The 20,114-nt window shown below is 56.2% G+C and overlaps 9 protein-coding genes across 9 annotated transcripts; 5 read left to right on the top strand and 4 right to left on the bottom strand.

Annotated features, from left to right (window-relative positions):
* Positions 1–282: 282 nt before the first annotated feature.
* BCV69DRAFT_299880 (hypothetical protein) lies at positions 283–4,108 on the top strand (the record flags this gene model as incomplete). The annotated part of the gene is made up of 6 exons (XM_025494379.1): positions 283–408; positions 596–796; positions 884–1,783; positions 1,883–2,178; positions 2,272–2,770; positions 2,855–4,108. The coding sequence occupies 6 exons, from the start codon at positions 283–285 to the stop codon at positions 4,106–4,108; spliced, it is 3,276 nt and encodes a 1,091-aa protein (XP_025347298.1).
* Positions 4,109–4,549: 441 nt separating this feature from the next.
* BCV69DRAFT_220951 (hypothetical protein) lies at positions 4,550–5,494 on the bottom strand. The gene has a single exon (XM_025489820.1). It carries the CDS (start codon positions 5,263–5,265, stop codon positions 4,597–4,599), a length of 669 nt encoding a protein of 222 aa, XP_025347297.1. The 5' UTR covers positions 5,266–5,494; the 3' UTR covers positions 4,550–4,596.
* A 2,351-nt stretch (positions 5,495–7,845) lies between these two features.
* Positions 7,846–8,905, top strand: BCV69DRAFT_313328 (hypothetical protein; the record flags this gene model as incomplete). Its single annotated transcript, XM_025495022.1, has 2 exons — positions 7,846–8,101; positions 8,190–8,905. 2 exons carry the CDS (start codon positions 7,846–7,848, stop codon positions 8,903–8,905), a joined length of 972 nt encoding a protein of 323 aa, XP_025347296.1.
* A 222-nt stretch (positions 8,906–9,127) lies between these two features.
* BCV69DRAFT_249873 (proteasome-domain-containing protein) lies at positions 9,128–10,104 on the bottom strand (the record flags this gene model as incomplete). Its single annotated transcript, XM_025490361.1, has 2 exons — positions 9,128–9,373; positions 9,475–10,104. The coding sequence occupies 2 exons, from the start codon at positions 10,102–10,104 to the stop codon at positions 9,128–9,130; spliced, it is 876 nt and encodes a 291-aa protein (XP_025347295.1).
* A 373-nt stretch (positions 10,105–10,477) lies between these two features.
* Positions 10,478–11,654, top strand: BCV69DRAFT_250027 (Ribokinase-like protein; the record flags this gene model as incomplete). Its single annotated transcript, XM_025490365.1, has 2 exons — positions 10,478–10,827; positions 10,919–11,654. 2 exons carry the CDS (start codon positions 10,478–10,480, stop codon positions 11,652–11,654), a joined length of 1,086 nt encoding a protein of 361 aa, XP_025347294.1.
* A 422-nt stretch (positions 11,655–12,076) lies between these two features.
* On the bottom strand, positions 12,077–14,397 carry BCV69DRAFT_220591 (ammonium transporter). Its single transcript, XM_025489819.1, has 4 exons — positions 14,196–14,397; positions 14,018–14,027; positions 13,797–13,933; positions 12,077–13,695 (listed from the first exon to the last, which is right to left on the bottom strand). The coding sequence occupies exons 1-4, from the start codon at positions 14,208–14,210 to the stop codon at positions 12,214–12,216; spliced, it is 1,644 nt and encodes a 547-aa protein (XP_025347293.1). The 5' UTR covers positions 14,211–14,397; the 3' UTR covers positions 12,077–12,213.
* A 1,816-nt stretch (positions 14,398–16,213) lies between these two features.
* On the bottom strand, positions 16,214–16,813 carry BCV69DRAFT_290647 (hypothetical protein; the record flags this gene model as incomplete). Its single annotated transcript, XM_025493721.1, has 2 exons — positions 16,214–16,644; positions 16,789–16,813. The coding sequence occupies 2 exons, from the start codon at positions 16,811–16,813 to the stop codon at positions 16,214–16,216; spliced, it is 456 nt and encodes a 151-aa protein (XP_025347292.1).
* Positions 16,814–17,430: 617 nt separating this feature from the next.
* Positions 17,431–17,944, top strand: BCV69DRAFT_283668 (hypothetical protein). Its single transcript, XM_025492790.1, has one exon. It carries the CDS (start codon positions 17,479–17,481, stop codon positions 17,668–17,670), a length of 192 nt encoding a protein of 63 aa, XP_025347291.1. The 5' UTR covers positions 17,431–17,478; the 3' UTR covers positions 17,671–17,944.
* A 547-nt stretch (positions 17,945–18,491) lies between these two features.
* On the top strand, positions 18,492–19,981 carry BCV69DRAFT_271415 (pre-mRNA-splicing factor SLT11; the record flags this gene model as incomplete). Its single annotated transcript, XM_025490952.1, has 5 exons — positions 18,492–18,572; positions 18,656–18,796; positions 18,942–19,175; positions 19,254–19,589; positions 19,676–19,981. The coding sequence occupies exons 1-5, from the start codon at positions 18,570–18,572 to the stop codon at positions 19,979–19,981; spliced, it is 1,020 nt and encodes a 339-aa protein (XP_025347290.1). The 5' UTR covers positions 18,492–18,569.
* Between the last annotated feature and the right edge of the window lie 133 nt (positions 19,982–20,114).

Here is a 20,114-nt window from a genome sequence, read left to right as displayed (position 1 = left end):
AGGCCGGGCCGGGACCTGTGCCGTGACCTCTGGCGAGGCGCCCTAGCCGAAGTGCCTTTCCCCCGATGCTGCGAGAGACGCCACGCCCTTACTCCGCCAAAATGCCCTTACAGCACCTGCCACTGTTTCCCCCCTCCGTCCGTTGTCGAGTGTTCCTGACTGATCCTCATCCGTACCTCCTGTTGGAGAAGCTCGACGTCCGATTTCCTCCCCTATCGGATCCTCCAAGCCCACCTCTTCAGACCCTTTGAGCCCTCCGACCAACCATCAGCTGTGGGCGGGATGGCCGCCGAAGTCGATTTCGCATGTCTCGAGACGATGACGGCAGCGATGGCCTTTGCGCCCGTTGCCTTGGTCGTACTCGATCGGAAGCGTACGCTGCAAAGAGCCAATAAGATGGCGGAACTTGTGAGTTGTCGTGAGCTCTAATGAAAGCAAGGCGATGCTGGCGGGGAAGGTCAGGCACTTCTCCGATGACTGGGAACCAGGCATCTTGATCGGTACGATACGAGAGCTGAGGGGAAATGCCGAGGTCACTCTCCGTTTGCACAATTCCGGGACTGACTCATTCGTCTCAACGCCCGCCTGAAATCAGGTTCTTGGTCTGAACCCTTCCCAGTGTCAAGGTGAACAGTTCGTCAAATGGTGCGCAGAAGAGAGCTGGGTATCTCTAGACAGACAATTCGAAAGGGCAGCTGAAGCGAAGTGGTCCCTTGGAGGGGGTAGATGGAACAAACCACAGCCAATCGCTGTGACACTTCGAACCCGAGTTACCGGCCGGGATCCGCCAGGGAAAGTAAGTGAAGGCGGCAGGTGGTACTTTCGAATCGCGCCCGCTTTCCGAGCTGATGCACCGGCCTTCGTCGACCTTGCCTCCTACCAGCCCTTTTCTGCCACTCTGTCGTGCTCGTCCTGCTTCGTTGGCGTTGCTAGTAAGCCGAGGGAAGATCTGCATCATTCGATGGAAGAGGCGTGGTACATCGTCAGCATCGTTCCCTCGGCTGCCGCCTCTTCCCGCACTGCGACGTCGAGCGAGGGCAGCCAACATTCGCTCGGCGTCGAAGAGGATGATCTAGAACCCGGCGTTGAAGCTTCAGAGATGGCCAGCGTGTTGAAAGATGCCCTTCTGGACAACATTGGCTACCCTTTGCTTGCTCTATCCTCTGATGGCAAGACGAGTGTCACCAACCGGTCCGCCGACTTGCTCTTGCGCAGCATCGCCGATCTTGGGGATAGAGAAGAAGGTACTGGTCCGAATACCGCTGGCACTTACTTGGAGGACGAGGTCAACTTGAACTGGCTCTTCGAACAATTCACACTGTGCGATCCAGACACCTGGATTCCGCGACACCCAACGCAGTACCCAATGTACAAAGTCGCCATCCTCGGCCAGAAGCTGAATGGTGACTGCGTGGGAGCTTTGACTAAACGCGGTAGCAATCGGAAGCTCGTCTCTTGCGACGGGTTTCCTATGTATAGCGAGAGTGGCAAATTTCTCGGCGGCATGTTGCTGATGCGCGATGTCACACACAGATTGGGGAAGTCTGTCACAGACAAAGTGGAAAAGCCGGCTTCTACTGAGACGCCGGAACATTCTCTGCAGAAGTCAGAAGACCTCGAGCCGGGGAACAAGACTTCTAGCGCTGCTGGAGAGCAGACGACTCCCGAGCCGGATACAATATACCACAGCTACCGAGCCTGTCTCCAGCACCTTGGCATACCTGCATTCACAACCACGCCAGATGGAACGATCAACTGGTTCAACGACGCCTGGTACCAGTATGTGAGTCTTGCTGTGGTAGGAGAGCGTGATGCGAGCTGCGGAACAATCACGCGCCGTGACCGCCATGCTGAGGATCTTGTTCCCTTCCATTATCCCTAGAGTGGTACCTCCCGTCATGACACAATCGAAAGCGCCTGGGATCGTGTGCATCCGGAAGATCTTCAGGCTTGCAGAGAAGCTTGGAACGCTGGTGTTTCCACGCGCCAGAGGACCTTTGAATTTGGGAACCGGCTGTTAGACATCCATGGACAGCATAGACACATCATCACTCGTATGCAGCGTGTCACAGGCCCCGACGGCGCTGTGTTGATGTTTCTCGGATTGACGTCGGATGTACACGAGTTGGCCACCGTCTCTTCAGCGCATCGTGAGGCTCGGGACAACCTTTCAGACGCGTGAGTAGATGGGGCGATACATTAAGTAGGTTGAGACCCCAGTAACTCATTTGCTACAACGGAAACGTCCATTGTCCTTCATTCTGCGAACAGACTTCAAGTAGCGGACATCACTCTGTGGTCGGTGGACCTTCAAGGCATCATTACTCTTGCGGAAGGCTCTCTCGCTGCGCCATCATCAAAGGCAGACTCACGACGTGGCGAAACTTCTTCTGCTGACGATTCGCCTATCATAGGTCGTAGCATATACAAGTTGTGGGGACAGGATCAAAGGACACCCATAGAACAAGCCCTTCTGGCTAGAGAAGTCGTCTACGAGGAGACAACTATACAGGGGCGCTCGTATCGCACTCAATACCGACCGAGATGGGGCAAACCCAACGTTTCCGTCAGCTTTGGCGCGCCCGACACACAGGAACAAGGGCAAATCCTGGGAGTGACAGGCCTGAGCTTTGATATTACTGAACGATTACGGATGGAGCGCAAGTTCGAAGAGAGCACTCGGGAAATTGCCAAGGCAGAATCGGCCAGCCAGGCGGCCGAGGAGGCCAGTCGCATGAAAAGTCAATTCCTTGCAGTGGTTTCGCATGAGGTTAGTAGCAGCAGTGGGACCTTGTGTGGGACTAAGTGGTTGCAAATGATCCTGACCCGCCTTGGCGACGTTCCGTGCTTTCAGATCCGCACTCCGCTCAATGGCGTCATCGGTTTGAGCGAGCTACTGCTCGATATCGAGTCGCTCTCTGAGGAGGCACGGGGCCTCGTCCAATCCATTCTTCGCTCCTCGGGAGCCTTGCTGACAGTGATCAACGATGTGCTCGACTTCAGCAAGGTGGATGCAGGGAAGCTTGACCTCACACCGTCACCCATGTCCCTGCGCACGGTCTGCCTAGATGCGATCTGGACTTACCGGCGAATTTGGGCCTCGCAAGGAATCGCATTTGACGTCGACATTGATCAGCTGCCGGAAGAGAAGGTCCTTGGAGACGCAGGCAGGCTGACACAAGTGCTCAACAATCTCTTTGGTAACGCCGGCAAATTTACCGAAGAAGGTACGATCTCCTTCTTGGCGTTCAAGATCCCTTCTTCAGCTTCATCATCTACGCCGCGATACTCGTTTACCATCACGGACACCGGCTGCGGAATACCACAAGACCAGCAGAAGATGCTCTTCCAGCCGTTTCGACAGGCCGATCCCTCTACGTCACGCCGTTTTGGCGGTTCGGGGTTGGGACTCGCAATCTGCAAAAATCTCATAGAGTTGATGGGAGGCACCATTGGACTCGAGTCCGAGGAGAATGTAGGGACCACCATTCATGTTGAAATCCCTTTCCCTCTTTGTCCCCCTGACGCGGACTTTGCCAGGCTCGAGGACGCTGCTTACACCGACCCGGCCAAACATCCATCGTCTGCACCCCTACCCAGTCCCGACAAGGAGCGCCCCTCCATGACACGGCCACAGGGCCAACCAAGTGCAAAGGCCAGGTGCGAATGTCAGCCCATCAGCGGACCGTCGAAGGGGCACATTCTGTTAGCCGAAGACAATGCAATCAACGCACAGATTGCAGTCAAGACACTGCACAAGTTGGGCTACGATGTCTCCTGTGCCGAGAACGGACTCGAAGCACTCGAGCTTCTGGAAAAGGAGAGCGAAGAGAGGCCGTTTGCACTAGCTTTATTGGATATAATGATGCCAAAATTGGACGGGCTGCAGACCTCCAGACGTATCAGGACCTCGGAGAATGCTCGTCATCGCAACCTTCCAATCATTGCCGCGACCGCTGCGGTCGTCGGCGGTAGGGAAATTTGTCTTGCCGCGGGCATGACAGATTTCCTGTCGAAGCCCATGCGGAGAGCCGCGCTAGATGCCATGCTGACGAAGTGGGTCGGAAAGACTCACGAAGCTCTGCAAGACGTGGGTGTCAATCTGTGAGAGGGATAGGATGAGGCCGTAATATACCAGAAGATCGGAAGGAGTTGGCAGTCGTGCCGGAACGGAATCGCAAGCCACAGGCCACGTGGGCCGGACTAGGCAAGCGACAGCCGTCCGCTCAACTCACCCAGACGACACGCCCGGAACGGAACGCATCGCAATGTACCATGGAAATGCGTTGACTCAGCTTGTACCGAATACCATGAACAAGATTTCTCAACAATAGATGACCGACGCATTGATTTTTCATGACGGGGACCGAAGTCGACCTGGTGACGATGCCAGAGCGGCCGGGGCGATCTCCACGCCGCATCCTTTGTACTCGACGAGACCGTTGATGCAAAGGCTGCAGGTCTGTCCGGTCATGTGGGAGAACGCCGCAAGGTCGTATTGACAGCGTAAAGACATTGCACTCGTCTCTGTACTCGTCTCGTGAGGCTGTACAGCAGAAGGATACGACACACTGACACGCTAAGGGAAGAATAAAATTATGGAAATTCATGCTCAAAGGTATACAGATACACACGCGTAGAGAGCTGAACTCCAGTGATGGGTGGTCTGATCTCCGTTAGCCCTGGTTCGATTAAGAGACTTTGGCCACATATTTTTGGGGAGCAAGCTCTTGGCTCGATATACAGTAGAGATTGAGACTTTATGTGAAGCAATGAGTACGATCGAAACGAGAGCACTAAATGAACTGGGAATATGCCAGTGAGATTGAGGATATACCAGTCCTGTTCAGCTCGCCGGACCTGTCGGATCTCTCCCCGGTGCGAGTCGGGGAAGTCGTACGCATGCACCGAAGCCTTGGCTTGTCCAAGATCCGGTATGGCGAGCGGCAGAGCTGTGAGGAGCTCTGCCAGGATGTGGTCGGCAACGATGTCACCCAGCGCGGGCCTCAAGACAAGGTTTGTCAAGACAGCATCTTCGAAGATGCCTGACTGTCTTGCCAAGGAGCCGGGGCAGCGAGCCTTATTCCTCGCCCAGTCAGTCAGACGGACGTTATCAGGCTCATGACATCCAATGCGACCTCGATCATCGACTTGGAAGGCCCAGATCCTGTCAATCCTTGCCGTTGTACTGCTGAGTATATTCTGTCGGTCGAGCTGCCGCTCCACTCGAATGCCACGGGCGGGGGGTAGAGAAGAGATGGGCATCCAATCTGGCAGCACGCCAATGGCATGCGCGCAGAGGCTGACATCGTCGTCATCGCATGCCAGGATGACTGCCTTGACCAGTGCGATATCGATGTCGCCGGAGGAGGAGCTGATCACGTCGACAACGGCGATCAGACTGAGTGACAGTCGAACGGGTTGCACGAATCTGGCGGCTTTGTTGTCCGGCTTGTAGACCTAGCGCGCCCGTACAGACGCATGGTCGGCAAAAACGTTGGCATCGTGATCACAGCACAGTCTGCCCGTCGAAATCCCAGAGCAGGGAACAGACTCTGCACGGCCATGAGGATGCCGGAGATCGAATCGCTCGAGTGGGAGTCTGAGCTCTTCGGGAATCATGAGGCTCAGGTGTGAACTGGTGGCGCAGCCTTGTCCAATCCCTTGGCGGTAGCAAGATCCACCGGGCATGCGGCAGCGCTTGTAGCCCGTGCGCCCTCGAATGGTCGTCTTGACATTCCCCACGCGGTGTCGCCTGCGCCCTTGTAACTATTCCACCAGAAAGGTTGCAAAGTGCACGGTCTCTAGCCAGACCTTCCAGACCAGCTCTTCCGAGCGACCAGCCCAGACGGGATCCATTAGCGCTTGCACCAGTAGTGCTCCATCTTGGCGCATGCACTCCTCACTCATGAACGTGATAGCGCCAGCGATTCCCTCCGCTCGATCCGGATTAGCGTGCCTCAGTCGAAGAACCCAATATTTCTCGCGTTGCGTTGGTGCTAGATACGACATGCTCACGTTCCTTTGACCTGCGCAAAGGGAGCTTTTGACGGCCTCGACGACAGCTGTGTATAGGCGCTGGATGCCGGTGACAGTGTCGGCATCCGTCTGTCCAGCGGCAGCAGCAGCATGTAGCGGCCCGGCAAAAATCGCGACCAACAAGCGGCCAGCCACATCAGCGGTCGCTTCATCGTGGCCATGGTTGACAGTTCCCCAGATGTGCTGCAGATTGTACGCGCTCTCGATTTTCGTCCAGCTAGGCACCCACGCCAATCGATCCGGGTCAAGATCTGCTGCTCATAACGACTTCACAAGGCCATTGTAGCTGTAAAGGCAATTGCGACGAGTACAGACGTCGAGCAAAAGTCAGCATGTACTCGCGCTGATCGCATACACTATGAAACAACGCCAATTATTTGCAACTCACCTGCACTTTACGTGCCAGTTTGTGGGCGAGACTGGCCCGACCGTGAGACGTGACGGGGCTGGCTTCGGCTCCAAGCCGCTGGGATGTCCCGTCGGAGCAGGGCAGCAGCGGGGTGTTGCGCTACGGGACCGCGGAGATGGCGCCCCGCGACATTGGAAATATGAGCAGCTGCTTGGTCTGAGCGCGAGCGGGCTCTTAGTGCTTGCACCAGCATTTGATGAACAGGAAGCGGGCGCGCCATGGCAGCAGACCGAGCCGTCACGATGTAGAAAGGGCCATAGACTGTGGTCTCGCACGGATCCTCAACATCGTCCACTGGAGCGCTTGTTATGTAGCATTGTGCTATGCACTGGGCAGTATTGGCTCTGAAATTGTCGAATACTACTGTTGTTTTCTGCTCAGATAGCTTTGAAACTCTGTAGTCGACGTATGGAAGAAGTGTTGTAGGAACGGGTAGTAGAGTGTTTGCATCTCTTGCTTTCTTCTTTGTGTCGTTAATGTCGTCCGCAGGGGCGCTTGAGCTGTAGTGTTGAGCCATCGGCGGTGGCAGAGGACCTCTGAGCTTGTTTATCACCGCTGGAAGGGTCGAATGGCTGCTGTATCGGCCGGAATGGCGAAGGTGTGGAATAGGAAGCTTCGTCTTGACAGCAAGAGGTGGGCTTCGAAAGTGTGTCCAGGGTGACGATGATGAGTGACGGCTCAGCGCATCCGCCGCACAGTGCCGTGGACAGGGAAAGTAGGGAAGTTAGAGAAAGGGGCTCCTTATGTAGTAGGACAATGTGATGAACAAAGGGCGCAGTGAATCTGTGTCGTTGCGAATCACGCCATAGTTCGTTCAGCGGCATCAGATTGGTATACCACAAACCCTTTGGTGCCGCTGGGATTGCGGTGCACCCTACGCCCGTGCCTGGCACACTTTGCGTACCTATAGATCTCAAAGTCTACAAGCGCCTACCAGCACCGACCTCATCTTGGAGTACCTTCTCCAAGTGGGAAGTGTAGGCTATGGCTGCCCGTCGTGCTGCGTCAAGACGGTATTGCACCGGGGTTCAACAACAGAGATTCCTGCCGCTCCCGCACATCCAGAGCTGGGCGGTTGCTGGTGCTGCCACTTCACGGGCTGTACAGATGCCTCCCCGATTTGCTCGCACCCCGTTCTCCCTCCTTGCTTGCATCCTCCGCTGTCGACCCTTCCTGCCCTGGTACCTGAGATCCTGGTTAGCAATTGCCTGCTCGCCTCTGCCCCCGTTCCGACTGCTCGGCTTCCGGCTCCGATGCGCGCCTGCCTTCCGCCTCAGTCCTTCTCGGTCTCCGCCTAGGATTAGCTCTCCTACACCACATTTTTCCCTCGGCACGAGCTGACCATTATTCTAGCAACGCTTCTTCTCGCAAGAAGATCCCCATCTCACCTCCTCAACATGGCGTCGCCGACACCTTCAACGCTCTCTTCGCTCTACCGGCATCTGCTGCGCACCTCGCGCTCCACTTTCCAGGGTGACCAGCGTATGCTGACTGCCTGGCGTCAATTTGTTCGACAGAAGCTGCCTGAGCAGGCCGGTGCTAGGAGTAATGCAGCTCTGCCTGACGAGGTGGTGAAGGAGTGGTTGGATGTGGCCAAGATGCTCAGAATGAATGTTGTGCAGGGGGTCAAGGATGACCAGGACGAGGTATATCGTGAGTGTGGCTGATTTGGGCGGATGAGCGAACGGTAGGTGCGGAGATGCTGACAATTGGTGCTTCCCTCTCCTCTCCTCTCCTTCAGGTCTTCGCTTCACCTCGGATACGGAGCTGGGCACTAACGAGAGCATCAAGAAGGGTCGCGAACAGCAGCTGGCCAACCTAAAGGCCTCAAAGGGCGTGCTAGGCTGTGGTGGTTCCAGCCGCCCTTCTGCCTCCTCCTCTTCACCTTCCACTTCTTCCTCCTCGTCCTCCTCTGCCCGAGCCTTTTCCACTTCGTCCAGCCGCTATGCACCTCGTGACCCAAGCAAGCTTAAATCACCACGCCCACAACCACTCCCGCACCCACCTGCGCACTTTCCCTCCATCACACTCCTCGCCGACGGCTCCTCGATCTCTCTGCACACCACCTCTCCTCGCTCTTCGCAGCGCCTCACAAGAGATCCGACGAACCACCCACTGTGGAACCCTAAAATGGATGCGAGAGCCGGTAGTGGAGGTGAAGACGAGGCTGGGCGCATGGAGAGGTTCAGGAAGAGGTTCGCCGAGGTCGTGCAGGAGAGTCAGGGTCAGGAGGGCTCAGAGGCCGGAGCAGGAGGAGAGCAGCAGGAGCAGGAGGTCAGTCTGAGCGAGGGAGAGGCAGAGGCACAAGAGGCGGCTACGCTGGGTGCTGGTGGGAGGAAGAAGAAGGCCATGTTCGAAATGGAGGATCTGGACTGGATGTCCGAGGGTGGTAGGCAGGCAAAGGCTGCTGCTAGGCCAGTGTATGGAAAGGGAGGAGCTGGTGGCAAGAGGAAGTGAGGAGGGAGGAGCAACGGGCGAGAATGGTAGAGGACATGACGATATGCATGCTTGAGAGCGCAGAGCGTATGTCAAAAGGAACGTCGCAACTGCATCTTCCTTCTAACGACCGTCCTCATTTCGAGTACCAGCATCATTGGCTCCTTGCCTTTTACTGTGTGAAGCTGTATTGCTTTTGTGCTCTAGTCGCTCTCACTGCCTTGTACACATCGCCCTCCCCGCTCAAGTAGTGCCCTCGGTACCCGTAGTCCCGGCTCCCTGCCTCAGCTCTCCCTCAGGCCTGACTTCTCCTGCCCTCTCTGTGTCCTTGTTGCTCAACCCCTTTGTCCTGACTTCATACCCGTACCCTTCTCCAGGCTTGGCGCCCTTGGCCGCGGGGCCAGTGGGACCATCGTAGTGTAGATCGGCAGCGTCGAGGTTGCCGTGGTAGATCCAGCCTTCGGGCTTGACGGTGTATAGGTTGAGAGACTAGCGAGGGGAAAAAGGTAAGGGAGGAGAAGGCGTGGGAGGTCAGCTGACGTGAAATGACGCTGAGAACCTCTCCGGTGCCTCTGGCGACTACTACTCACGTTACCCGAGTAGGCGTCCCGGTGCGTAGCGGCATAGATGCTCCTTCTTCCCAACTCCATGGCCTCATCATCGGTCAAGTCCCACCTGTAACCCTGATCCAGCACACCATACGCAAACGTCGATCCCGATCCCACCGAGAAGACGTCTCCCTTTAGTCTCGATCCATCCGAGTCAACGTAGAAGAGGGCAGGTCCAGTCTTGTCCCAGCCACAGATCATAGTGCCCATACTGAGTCCCATGCCTTTGTAGCTGTACACCAGATTGGCGAGGTACTTGCTCGCCGCTGCCACGGAGATCCTCTCCTTGTTCCTAAGCTCGTGCAGCCTGCACTGGATGCCCAGGTACGTCTCCCAGTACTGGCAATCGGCTGCTCCTCCGGCCATTGTGCCCAGGAGGTAAGGGTTGATCTCAATGACCTTCTTGACAGTCCCCGAAGCAATGTAAGATCCCGCCGTAGCTCGCGAGTCGACACAGACCAGAATTCCGCCTTGGTACCGGAAAGCAAGTGTAGTGGTACCGTGGTGTAGCTTGATCTTTGCTCCGGGGTTGGAAGAGTCGACGTCGGTGAATTGGGAGAGGAAGTCGGACGAGGGAGCACCAGAGGGGAGGCTGAAGTGGTTGGCCAGCATGCTGCTATCGTTGAGCAGGGCAGTCGAGTCGTGCGCTGACGTCGATGCGCTACTGCCGCTGCCGCCGAAGCGTGAGATCATCGAGCCCAACGACATGGTATGAGGGAGAGAGTGTGTGGGTGGAGCGGGTGAGATGGTATGACAGTGGGTGACAAGACGAGGTGAGGATGGCCTGAGCTGACGGTGACGGCGAGGCCGCGAAGCCTCCCCTCCGCTTCCGAGGGCGCCACACGCGGGCAGGCCAGAGTTGAGCCACGGCACCTCTCCCCGCTCCACACCCAACGCACCCGTTTTTTTGAGAAGATACAGTGCGGCTTCTTGATTCTACCCCCTGGCTAGCAGTCGCTCCGTATTGCATTGATTCGTATCCGTCATGTCCTCCTCCTCCTCTTCCTCCTCATCATCCACAAAGGCCCTCGTGGTCATACCTTCCTCTATCAACATAGATGAGACATTTGCCGTACGCTCCATCGTTCGCCCAGGAGAGACCATCTCCTCTACAGGTCTCACCTCTCGTCCCGGCGGTAAGGGTGCAAATGTCTCCGCCGCCCTCGCCCTCGCAGGATGTGACGCTTGGTTCGTTGGCAATGTAGGAAAAGATGCAGACTGGCCATTGGAGGAGTTGAGGAAGAGGGGAGTGAAGACGGACCTGGCCGGTGTGCTGGATGGTACACCTACCGGGAGGGCGTTTATCCAAATTGCCGAGGATGGGGAGAATTCGATGTGAGTGTCTTTCGCCGGACAGGATACTGCGTACACTTCGACGACCTTTTCATCTCATACAAAATCATTTTGTTCTTCTCTCGTTTCCCAGTGTCCTCCTTAAAGGCGCCAACTACCCTCCCGCCCCTTCTTCTCCCTCCTCAACCTTCTCCTCTCTCCCGCGCCCCGCGACCCACTTGGTCCTTCAAAACGAGATTCCCCTCTCCACAACGGCCGCCTACCTCTCCCATGGCCACTCCCAGGGACTCAGCACGATTTGGAACCCTTCCCCCTTGCCTACGGCAGAGGAACTGCAGAGCTGGCGCTGGGACCAGACAGACGTCCTCATTGTCAACCAGGGCGAGGGACTAGACCTAATCGCCGCTCTCACTGGACGCAACGTCAACGAAGGAGAAAAAGCGGAAGATACGCTTGCTGCTCTCGCGGGACTGAAGCAGCTCAAGACTCTCGCTTGGGTCGTCATGACTCGCGGGGCACACGGAGTGCTCGCTTCTGTGCTACTGGAGGAGAGCGCAGAAGGGGAGAGTAGGACAACCGTCGCCCTCTCTGCGTCCAAGCCGCGACAAGTCCTCGATACCACCGGCGCTGGAGACACGTTCGCTGGATACCTCGTATCTGCTCTTGCGGAGCTACATGAAGAGAAGAGTAAAGCGGGAGCCGGAGCAGGAGCTGCTAGTGGGGGAGCACGACGTAGGCCCTCGAGCGAGGAAGAGGTGCGAGGCTGTCTGCACCGGGCGGGTGTGGCAGCGGCTATGGCTGTTGAGGTGAGGGGGGCGATGGAGAGTATACCCAAGAGGGAGGATGTGCAGCGTAGGCTCGAGGAGTGAGGGTAAGAATGAAAGTGCAAATTGCACTGCGAGAGAGGGACAAGAGGGCGCAATAGAGATAGAGCAGCGGGCAGATGTGATAGTAATCAGACTCGCACAGTACTGGATTCGTATCAAAGTCTCAGTCATAGACAGCCACAGTAGACTTAATCAACCCTCTTGCCAAGAAAAGCCACTGCAGCTGCATCTCGCCCTCATCTTCCAGAGCAAGCTCTCGACAGCACCCACTGGCACTCGGAATCTCCCACATTCTATAGGCAATTGGGCGGGCGGGGTAAATGCACATTGCTTTGTATAAGTAACGAAAGACTCTAGGAGACGCAGAACAGAAGGAGGAGACAAAGACTGCCAGGCGAGACCGGTAATTAGGTACAAAGGGTAGGTAAGAAGAGGGAAAGAGAGAGATTGAAATAGAGGGGGGCTCTTGGGAGAGGCTTCCTTCATACACGGGTGGCTTTGCTTGGTTCGTTGGGCGCTCCACAGAAGCGTCTCTCCTCAGACCCCAGTGTGAGCTGCACCTCAAGCGCACCACGAGCGGCACCCGCTACATCGCCCATGTCTAGTGTCGGACCGAGACGTCATTCGCAGGGGCATGCTCCAGTTTCTTCTCTGCATCGTGGCTGGAGATTTCGGGCTTGTTGTTTCCAGGCGTATTGTCATCCGTAGGTGTCCTGTTGTTCGACCCTTCATCGTCCCCCTCTGCCTCAAGTTGTCTAGCCACGCTGAGTTTCCCACCCGAAGGACCTCCAATGTTGATCGCATCGGGTCCCTCGTAGATGTGTGCATCTCCTCCACTCTCCTTGACCTGGTCGTCGTCGGCACGCCAGTCGTAGGCCCATTCGCCTAGCTGCTCCTCGTCCATACCAATGATCTCGGCCGTCTCGGTAGGTCGGAAGGGTCCGATTCCGGGAATGTGGTCCAGGACAAACATAATGGCAAAGGTGACACCGGCGGTCCAAGCAGTCGTGGCGACGATCCAGGCAATTTGGTAGGGCAGCTGGATGAAGTTGCCGTCCAGCCAACCTCCGTCGATGACCAATGAACCGTCATTGTAGGCAACGGAAGCCTGTGCGAAGATTCCAGTGAGGAAGAGACCCACGTAACCAGCCAAGGCGTGCACTGCAAAGACGTCCATGGCGTCGTCACACCTCATGTGAACCTTGAGTCCAGTAGCAAAGTTGGAAATGGCAGCCGAGAGAACGCCGATGAGCACGGAAGCTGGCACGCCCACAAATCCTGCTGCCGGGGTGATGGCTACGAGTCCAGCAATGGCACCAGTGCAGAAACCAACGACGGACCACTTGCGCTCCAAACGGTAATCGAGGAGCATCCAGGTGATGGCAGCGGTACTTGCAGCGGTGTTAGTCGTCGCAATGGCCATTCCGGCACGCAGGGAAGCGTTGAAGCACGAGCCTCCATTGAATCCGAGCCATCCAAACCAGAGGAAAGCGGTGCCCAGCACGATGTGGGAGACGTTGTGGGGCTTGAAGAGCAGACGCTCCGTACCGTATCCACGACGCTTGCCGAGGTAGTAGCTGATGGTCAGACCAGTGATACCAGAGCAGATTTCGACTGGTCCACCACCGGCGTAGTCCAGAACGCCCCACTTGTAAGCCCATCCCTGAGGAGCCCAAACCCAGTGAGCAATGGGATCGTAGACGAGCGTAGCCCAGATAAAGGTAAAGATGACAAATGGCCAGACGCGGGCTCTCTCACAAGCAGCTCCAATGGCAATGGCAGGTACGAGGCAGGCAAACATGCACTCGTACATGGCGTAAATGATCTCTGGCAGCTTGTTCGAGGATCCCGAAGCTGGTGCCTCGAGGACGCCCATGAAGCCGAAGTTTCGCAGATTGCCGAGGAAAGCTCCTCCTGTGGCAGAAAAGGTGAGTGAATAGCCCCAAAAGAACCATTGGAACGAGGTGACGGCGAGGGTCATCATGGTCAGGAGAAGCATGTGGAGAGCATTCTTTCTCCTTGTCAGACCAGAGTATAGGTAGCCCAGTCCGGGAATCATCAGCAAGACTAGAGCTGTGCAGGTCTGGAGAAGGGCAAGAGAATGGCAGCAGAGGAGAGAGCGAGTCAGTCGGGACTCAATAGCGCCGCCCCAAACACGATCTCCCGCCTGAACATTTCACTCACCAGGATCCAGGCCATGTCACCGGGAGCGTATGCTGCGACCATCTGAGCGTCAGCAGGGCCGTACGTGACAATCATGTCCAATCCAGCCGTCTGGATGGCATTGTCGACTGCATTAGCCGAAGCGGAAGGAGCATTGACTGGAAGACGGAGGAAGAGAGAGAGAGAGGGCAGTGTCAGCCATGGAAGCTTTCAGGGAAGCGGCTTGCGAGAGGTGTACTCACGAGCTCCGTACTAGAGGAGAGTAGCAAAGGGTGGGTAGAAGGAAGGAACAGGAAGTCGCAAGAGTCAGTCACGCATTCAAGAGGCTGGGTACGTGTGTGCAGGATCCCGGTTCATGGCATAGCAAACACTCGAACGACCCGGCACTTGCCGATGCACGGTAGCTTTCGCGACACTTACTGTGATGTTGACCATCTTGCAGGGCGGGGAAGCGAAGCGGCGAGATGGTGTTCACCAGTCCTAGGATGAAGGAGGAAGAGGAGGAGGAGGAGGAGGAGGAGAATGCAAAGACACGAGGAGGAGGACGGGGAGGGAAAAGGACTTTGAGGAAGAAGCGTTAGTTATTGAGTGTCGGGACAGTGGCGCGGAAAAAATGGAGAGAGTGAGGTGGGGCGGGGCGGGGTAGTCGAGACGAGGTGAGTGGGATGATGGGCCGCTCGAAGATCAGCAAGGACACATCCGGGCAGAAGCGGGGCGTCGTCGAGGATCGTAAGAAGGTGCATCGGTAAGGGCTCATCGACAAGCAGCAGCGGCGGCGTGAGGGCAGAGGGCAGATGCAAGGCAAACCAAATGCACCCATCCATCCATACGGACGACACCAAGGCTGCCTCTGTGCCCGCACCCACGCACGGCCCGCGATCGCCGTCTGTGGGCAGACGCCGTAAAAGAGAGGCGCATCGCGGCGCATTCAAGGCCGGCCATGGCCTTGGGATCACTTCCAACTCCGATCGCTTGCAGCTCCCTCGATCGACGTCAGATGAAAAAAAGGGAAAAGGACAAGAGGCGCGCACACCCTTGGCTTGGGCTAGTCTACTTCAGCACACTGGCACACAGCGCTTCGCTTCCTCTGGCCCCCGGCCCCAAGCCATCGGTCCTGAACAAAAGATAAGGAGCAAAATAGAGATAAGACGAAGCCCGTCTGTCACGGCTCCGAGGTGTGCGGAACGGAGGGCTAGCTATATTTGGGGGGGCAACGGACGTGCTGATGGTGACCTTGGAAGCGGTACGAATGAAAAAGGGACAGGGTCCTGATGCAGTCATAACGCCGCATGACGACGATCGGGGTCCTACACGATTGATGTCAGACAACGTCGATGAAGGCGGGCACAAGGGGGCAGGAAGACTGAGCAAAGGGGGGGAATGAGGGCAGTTGCCAAAGAAGCCGAGGTCGAGCGATAAGAAGGACTGAGTTCTTGGCAATCTACCCAGAAGCCTTATCTCTAATTACGCCTCACCCCTCCTCCCCGCCGTCGTCGCACCACGCAGCGTCTCCTCTCATCGGGGTCAGGGTCTGTGAGAATTGTTTGAGCGGAGATGACGAGGAAGAGGAGCAATGACGATTGGCAGGCAATCAGATGCACGCCTTTCCAAAGATGACGACAGAATGAGAGGATTCGCGACGTGTCCGGCCGCTTTCAACCCTGCCCTGTCCTCTCTGCCCCTTCCTCCCTCTGCAGAGCTAGTTAGAAGATCAAGAGTACATTTGTGTCTCTCTGTCTGCTCCGACGACGATGGAAAAGGCCGATGCACCATCTTCCCCACAGTAGCCGAAACCCCGCGTACGCCTACGCCTTATCTCTCTCGGTCTCTCTCTCTCTCTCTCTCTCTCTCTCTCTCTCTCTCTCTCTCTCTCTCTCTCTCTCTCTTCCACCTGCAAACAAAGCAGTATCCTAAGGTATTCCGCGTAAGAATAGACCCGCAATAGAGCTTGGCTGATAGTCAAAAGGCCGATCGACACTCCCTAGTGGTTACCCACCTCTTGGCCCTCGCTTATCGCGCTCCTCGCTTGTAGCTGTATCGATCATCTACACTGACTTTCAAGGTCCTACTCGGCCGAAACCAGCTAATGAAGACCACGAAGATCGAGTAGACAATCAGGGTTCACAGTAGCAGAGCGAGCGTGCAAGCGAGCGTGTGAGCTAGCGAGATGAGAGTTGAGAGAGCAGAAGTGAGAGGTACTGGCAGGCGTGGGACTCAATCGGTAGTCACGTCGTGTCACGCGGACATGGACTTTGAGAATCACTACTACCTGATGTCCTTACTAGTGGCACGAACAAGACATATCACATGTTGGACATCAAAGCTGTGAGGTATATCATGATAACAGATGTGGCAGAGAGCCTGTGAAGTATCTAATTACAGTCACGAGCCTCACGCAACAGACGGCGGACAGAGGGCCCAGTGCACCAACGACCAACTCATAGTCCCACCTCGTTCTGGAGGCGAATCTCATCGTCCCTCTCCTTGCTGAGCAGATTGCCAACAACTCGGTAGCCTCGAGGAGCGCGCTTTGCTTCTCTGCCCCAGTCAATAACGTCTCCCTTTGCGTCGACCCACACTGCATCTTCGTCCTTGACAGAGGCGTGCCATGCGCGAAGCTCCTCGGCAGCATCTTCCTCGCTCAGCCTTCCCACGGGCGGGTCCAGCCTCCTGACATTGTCGACGTGAACGAGCTCCTTGACGGCTAGGATGGAGCCAGCGACAGCTTGATTCTGGGGCAGATAGACTGACTGCAGACGCTTCGTCAATTTCATTGCAGTCAGGATCTTGCTGAAGCGCGAGGGCAGACCAATGGCCGATCGTCGCAGGGTGACCCGGTAGTGAGTAGTGGGACCCAAAGGGGCTTGCTCTAGAGGCGTGGCAGCATTCGTTGCTGTAGGTGCAGGCTGGTGACGCAGGCTAGTGGTGGAAACAGGGCGGGCTACCCAGCCATTGAGGGTATAGGCTGATGTCGAGGCCACTGGTGATGCCCTAGAGCTGAGGAATGCCCTACGGGCAGGTGCGAGGAAATGAGACATATTCGACGAGGGGCTTGGAAGGGCAGTCGGTCGTCTGTGCAAAGGGAAGCGAGGGCGAAAAGTAAGCCATGTAGTCGATGAATGCGTACTTTGCTCTTGATCTTGCCACACGCGTTCGCCTCTGTCGTCACTGCTCAGGTAACCATTTCTCGACCTTGCGACACCAGGCGGCCAGACCACATCAAGCAAAGACTTGCACGACGTCTCCGGCTTCCCGTTGACCTCTCCCGCGCAGAACACCTCTTTCTCCTTGCCACGCAGTCGCTGCCACTAACGGTACCTCGGGCAAGAGGTTTGCGTTACCCTCGGAACAGATGGTCGTGAGACCATTGCTCGACAAGGGAAGCGCGAGTCTCTCTCCAACATAGCCGACGGTGAAAGGACTCCGATGGCAAGGATCGAGAGGTGTGCACGTTGGAGAGTAGCGCCGACGAGGTGGTGACATCGTATGATGCGTGCTTTGCGACAAAGGTCGACCAAAAGCCAGGGCGCTCACGACGGCTCTTCCTGTGCTGTCTGGTTTGCAGTAATGCTCATCATGCAGGAGCGAAGGAGTTGATCGACGGGCTGAGAATAATAGGCATTGCGTACGCACAGTTCTGGTAGTAGTGGTAGTAGTTGAAGAAGATAATGTACACGTAGAGAAGCAATTTACCTGAAGAACGATGATGCAGGAGGCGGCATGGTCAGTACATGTGATGTTGGGAACGCTGGCGCTCTTCATCTCCTTCTGTCCTCGATGCTCCTCAGACTTCCAAGGAAGGTCTGCAAACCCTCATCGAACAAGGCAGGCTGCAATCTCCGCCGATGCAAACGACCAAGACGAGCGCCACTGGACCACCGGCACTCCTGGCTAAAGGAGGGTTCGAGCCGGGGCCCTCCTTCACCCGAAGGATCAAGACGGACGCAAGTCGAGCGGTCTCTCGACGGAGAGAGCCAATAAAACCCCACCCCGAAAGAGGTGCCAAATGGGTCCTAGAGTGGAAACTGCGAATGTTGGCTGGAATACCATGTGCTTCATCACCGGAGGCGAGAACAGAGAAGAAGGGTGTGTGTGAGATGTTGATACTCACAATTAAGGCGTTGTTGAGAACAGGATGACTGAGCGGAGAGCTTTATGATTGGCAGAGAGGCAAAGGAGCAGTGATTGATCAGTATAAGATCGAGATGCTGGTGCTCTCTGCCCAGAGTTGCTGCGACGCGAACGGCCCCATCAGACGAAAGTGTGCTGGCAAGCACAGAAGAAAAAAGATAATGCTCGACAGCGATCGAGCGCCTTTATCGTCTCGGCATGGTCGTATAGGCCGGGGAAAGGAGGTAAAGAACATCATTGGGAAGTTGCCGGCACGAGCTGAGGGCAGTCGATGCGATGGAGAGGGAGCCCCTAAAGAGTCCTGCCTTCGCATCGCATCGAGCACCTCAGCCGTAGCTCTGCTTGGCCGCATTGCAGATACAGGCGCATGTAGTACCTTGTACATTCGATACTCACCGGTGACGATGTGGCAGGCTTGTCGGTGAGGCGAGGGAAGGATTGACTGAGTAGTGGGGCAAGAAGCAACGGAAGAAAAAAGTTGGGTGATGGGCTGAGTGAACAATGGAATTCCCATGCAGCGTCGCGCGCAGGCACAGGCGACGCAAGTCGGATCGGATCAGGCACAATTGTCGCATCCTGAACTCGCCTCCTTCCGAAGGACCTGCATCGATCCATTCCCCTCGATATCCTACTCAGCCAGATCAATCCCTGAGGACATCCGCCATGGTGAGTCAGAAGAAGGCCTTGATGTACTGCCATAGATCATTCCCACTAATATGAGGCTCTCTTTTGGGATCTCTCCCTCACAGAGCACGTATATGTCGGCGAACAAGTCAGGGGCGGCGGAGAAGGGGTCAGAATCCGCGGAGACGCCCATCCTGTGCGAGACGTGTCTAGGACCCAATCCATTCATCAACATGTCGAAGCAGCCGCATGGCAAGGAATGCAAGGTGAGTCCTCGCCTCCAGATACCGAGTCGAGATTGGCGCATGCGCCACTGCCAGTGGCTGGAAGGTATACGTCGGTCCAACCCTCTCCCGTTGCTCTGAGGCTCACTTGCCACTCGGCCTTCTCTTTTCCGTCACTCCCCTCCAGATCTGTTCTCGTCCTTTCACAGTCTTCCGCTGGAAGCCAGGGCAAGGCATGAGGTTCAAGGCGACCCAGATCTGTACCACTTGTGCCACCATCAAGAACGTCTGCCAAACATGCGTCTTGGACCTGCAGTACGGCTTGCCTGTGCAAGTGAGGGATACAGCATTGGGGCTTAAGAGCCAAGTGCCGAAGGGTGACATCAATAAGCAATATTTCATGAACAATCAGGAGTCTCAGGTGAGTAATATTGAGCTAGCTCGGGGTGAGGAAATGCAGATCCCCTTACACTCGGTTCGTCCCCGTTCTTTCGTAAAGCTCGATGGAGGTTCGTCTTCCGCTCTAGGTGCCATCGGTCCTGCCACCTCTGCAGGGCATGACATGTTGAAGCAACTAGCAAAGCAGCGCTCAGATCCCACCGCTCGTCCGCCCAATTACAACCGAAACAAGCCGCATCTGTGCTCATTCTTTGCCAAGGGAGAATGCACTAGGGGCGACTTGTGTCCTTTCAGGCATGAGCTGCCGATCAACAACGAGCTGAGCAAGCAAAACATCCAAGATCGGTTTCACGGGCGCAATGATCCGGTTGCGAAGAAAATGTTGGGGACAGCCGCTTCAGATGCTGGGTTAGCCCCGCCAGAGGATAAAGAAGTAGTGAGTAGGCGCCTGTTCGCTGCTCACAGCTTCTCTTGCCCTGTATTGAGCTAATCAGTAGTCCCCTTGCAACCCTCTCCCCGCAGACCTCGCTCTTCTTGTCGGCCCTTCCGCCCACGATCACCGATGCCGAGATCCGGACGTGGTTTGTGACGAATGTCCCCTCGCTACAGCCTCACCAGATCAAGTCGATCACTCTCGTCCAGACATCAAAATGCGCTTTTGTGAATTTCAGGACCAGAGCCGCTGCCGAGGAGGCTGCGATGAGATGTGCAGCCAAGGTGGAAATGGGAGGAAAGGAGGTGAGGATAGCTTGGGGCAGGAGCCGGCCAGCGAAGAAGGCGGGAGGGTCTGCAGCAGCAGGCGAGGCTAGGGCGGAGAAGACCGGATGAAGCGCCTCTCATACCGAAAGATCCCTCCAGACCGATCATTGTTGTACTTCTAGCATCACTTACGACTCCCAGCATTATCATCGTTATCCTCACCATGTCTGCCCTCACGTTCCGGTCCGAGGGCGCAAGCGGA

This window comes from Pseudomicrostroma glucosiphilum, assembly GCF_003144135.1.
Source record: "Pseudomicrostroma glucosiphilum strain MCA 4718 unplaced genomic scaffold BCV69scaffold_9, whole genome shotgun sequence".
NCBI classification, from domain to species: domain Eukaryota; kingdom Fungi; phylum Basidiomycota; class Exobasidiomycetes; order Microstromatales; family Microstromataceae; genus Microstroma; species Microstroma glucosiphilum.
This window is presented reverse-complemented; position numbering and strand designations above follow the sequence as displayed.

What these genes read in the sequence shown, in the direction of transcription:
- BCV69DRAFT_220951 (XM_025489820.1), bottom strand. Translation starts at nt 5,265, where the DNA reads ATGCCCATCTCTTCTCTACCCCCCGCCCGTGGCATTCGAGTGGAGCGG.
- BCV69DRAFT_220591 (XM_025489819.1), bottom strand. An exon ending in GTGACATGGCCTGGATCCTG is followed by an intron (nt 13,696 to 13,796) that starts GTGAGTGAAATG and finishes GCCCTTCTCCAG; the next exon opens with ACCTGCACAGCTCTAGTCTT.
- BCV69DRAFT_283668 (XM_025492790.1), top strand. Translation starts at nt 17,479, where the DNA reads ATGATGCAGGAGGCGGCATGGTCAGTACATGTGATGTTGGGAACGCTG.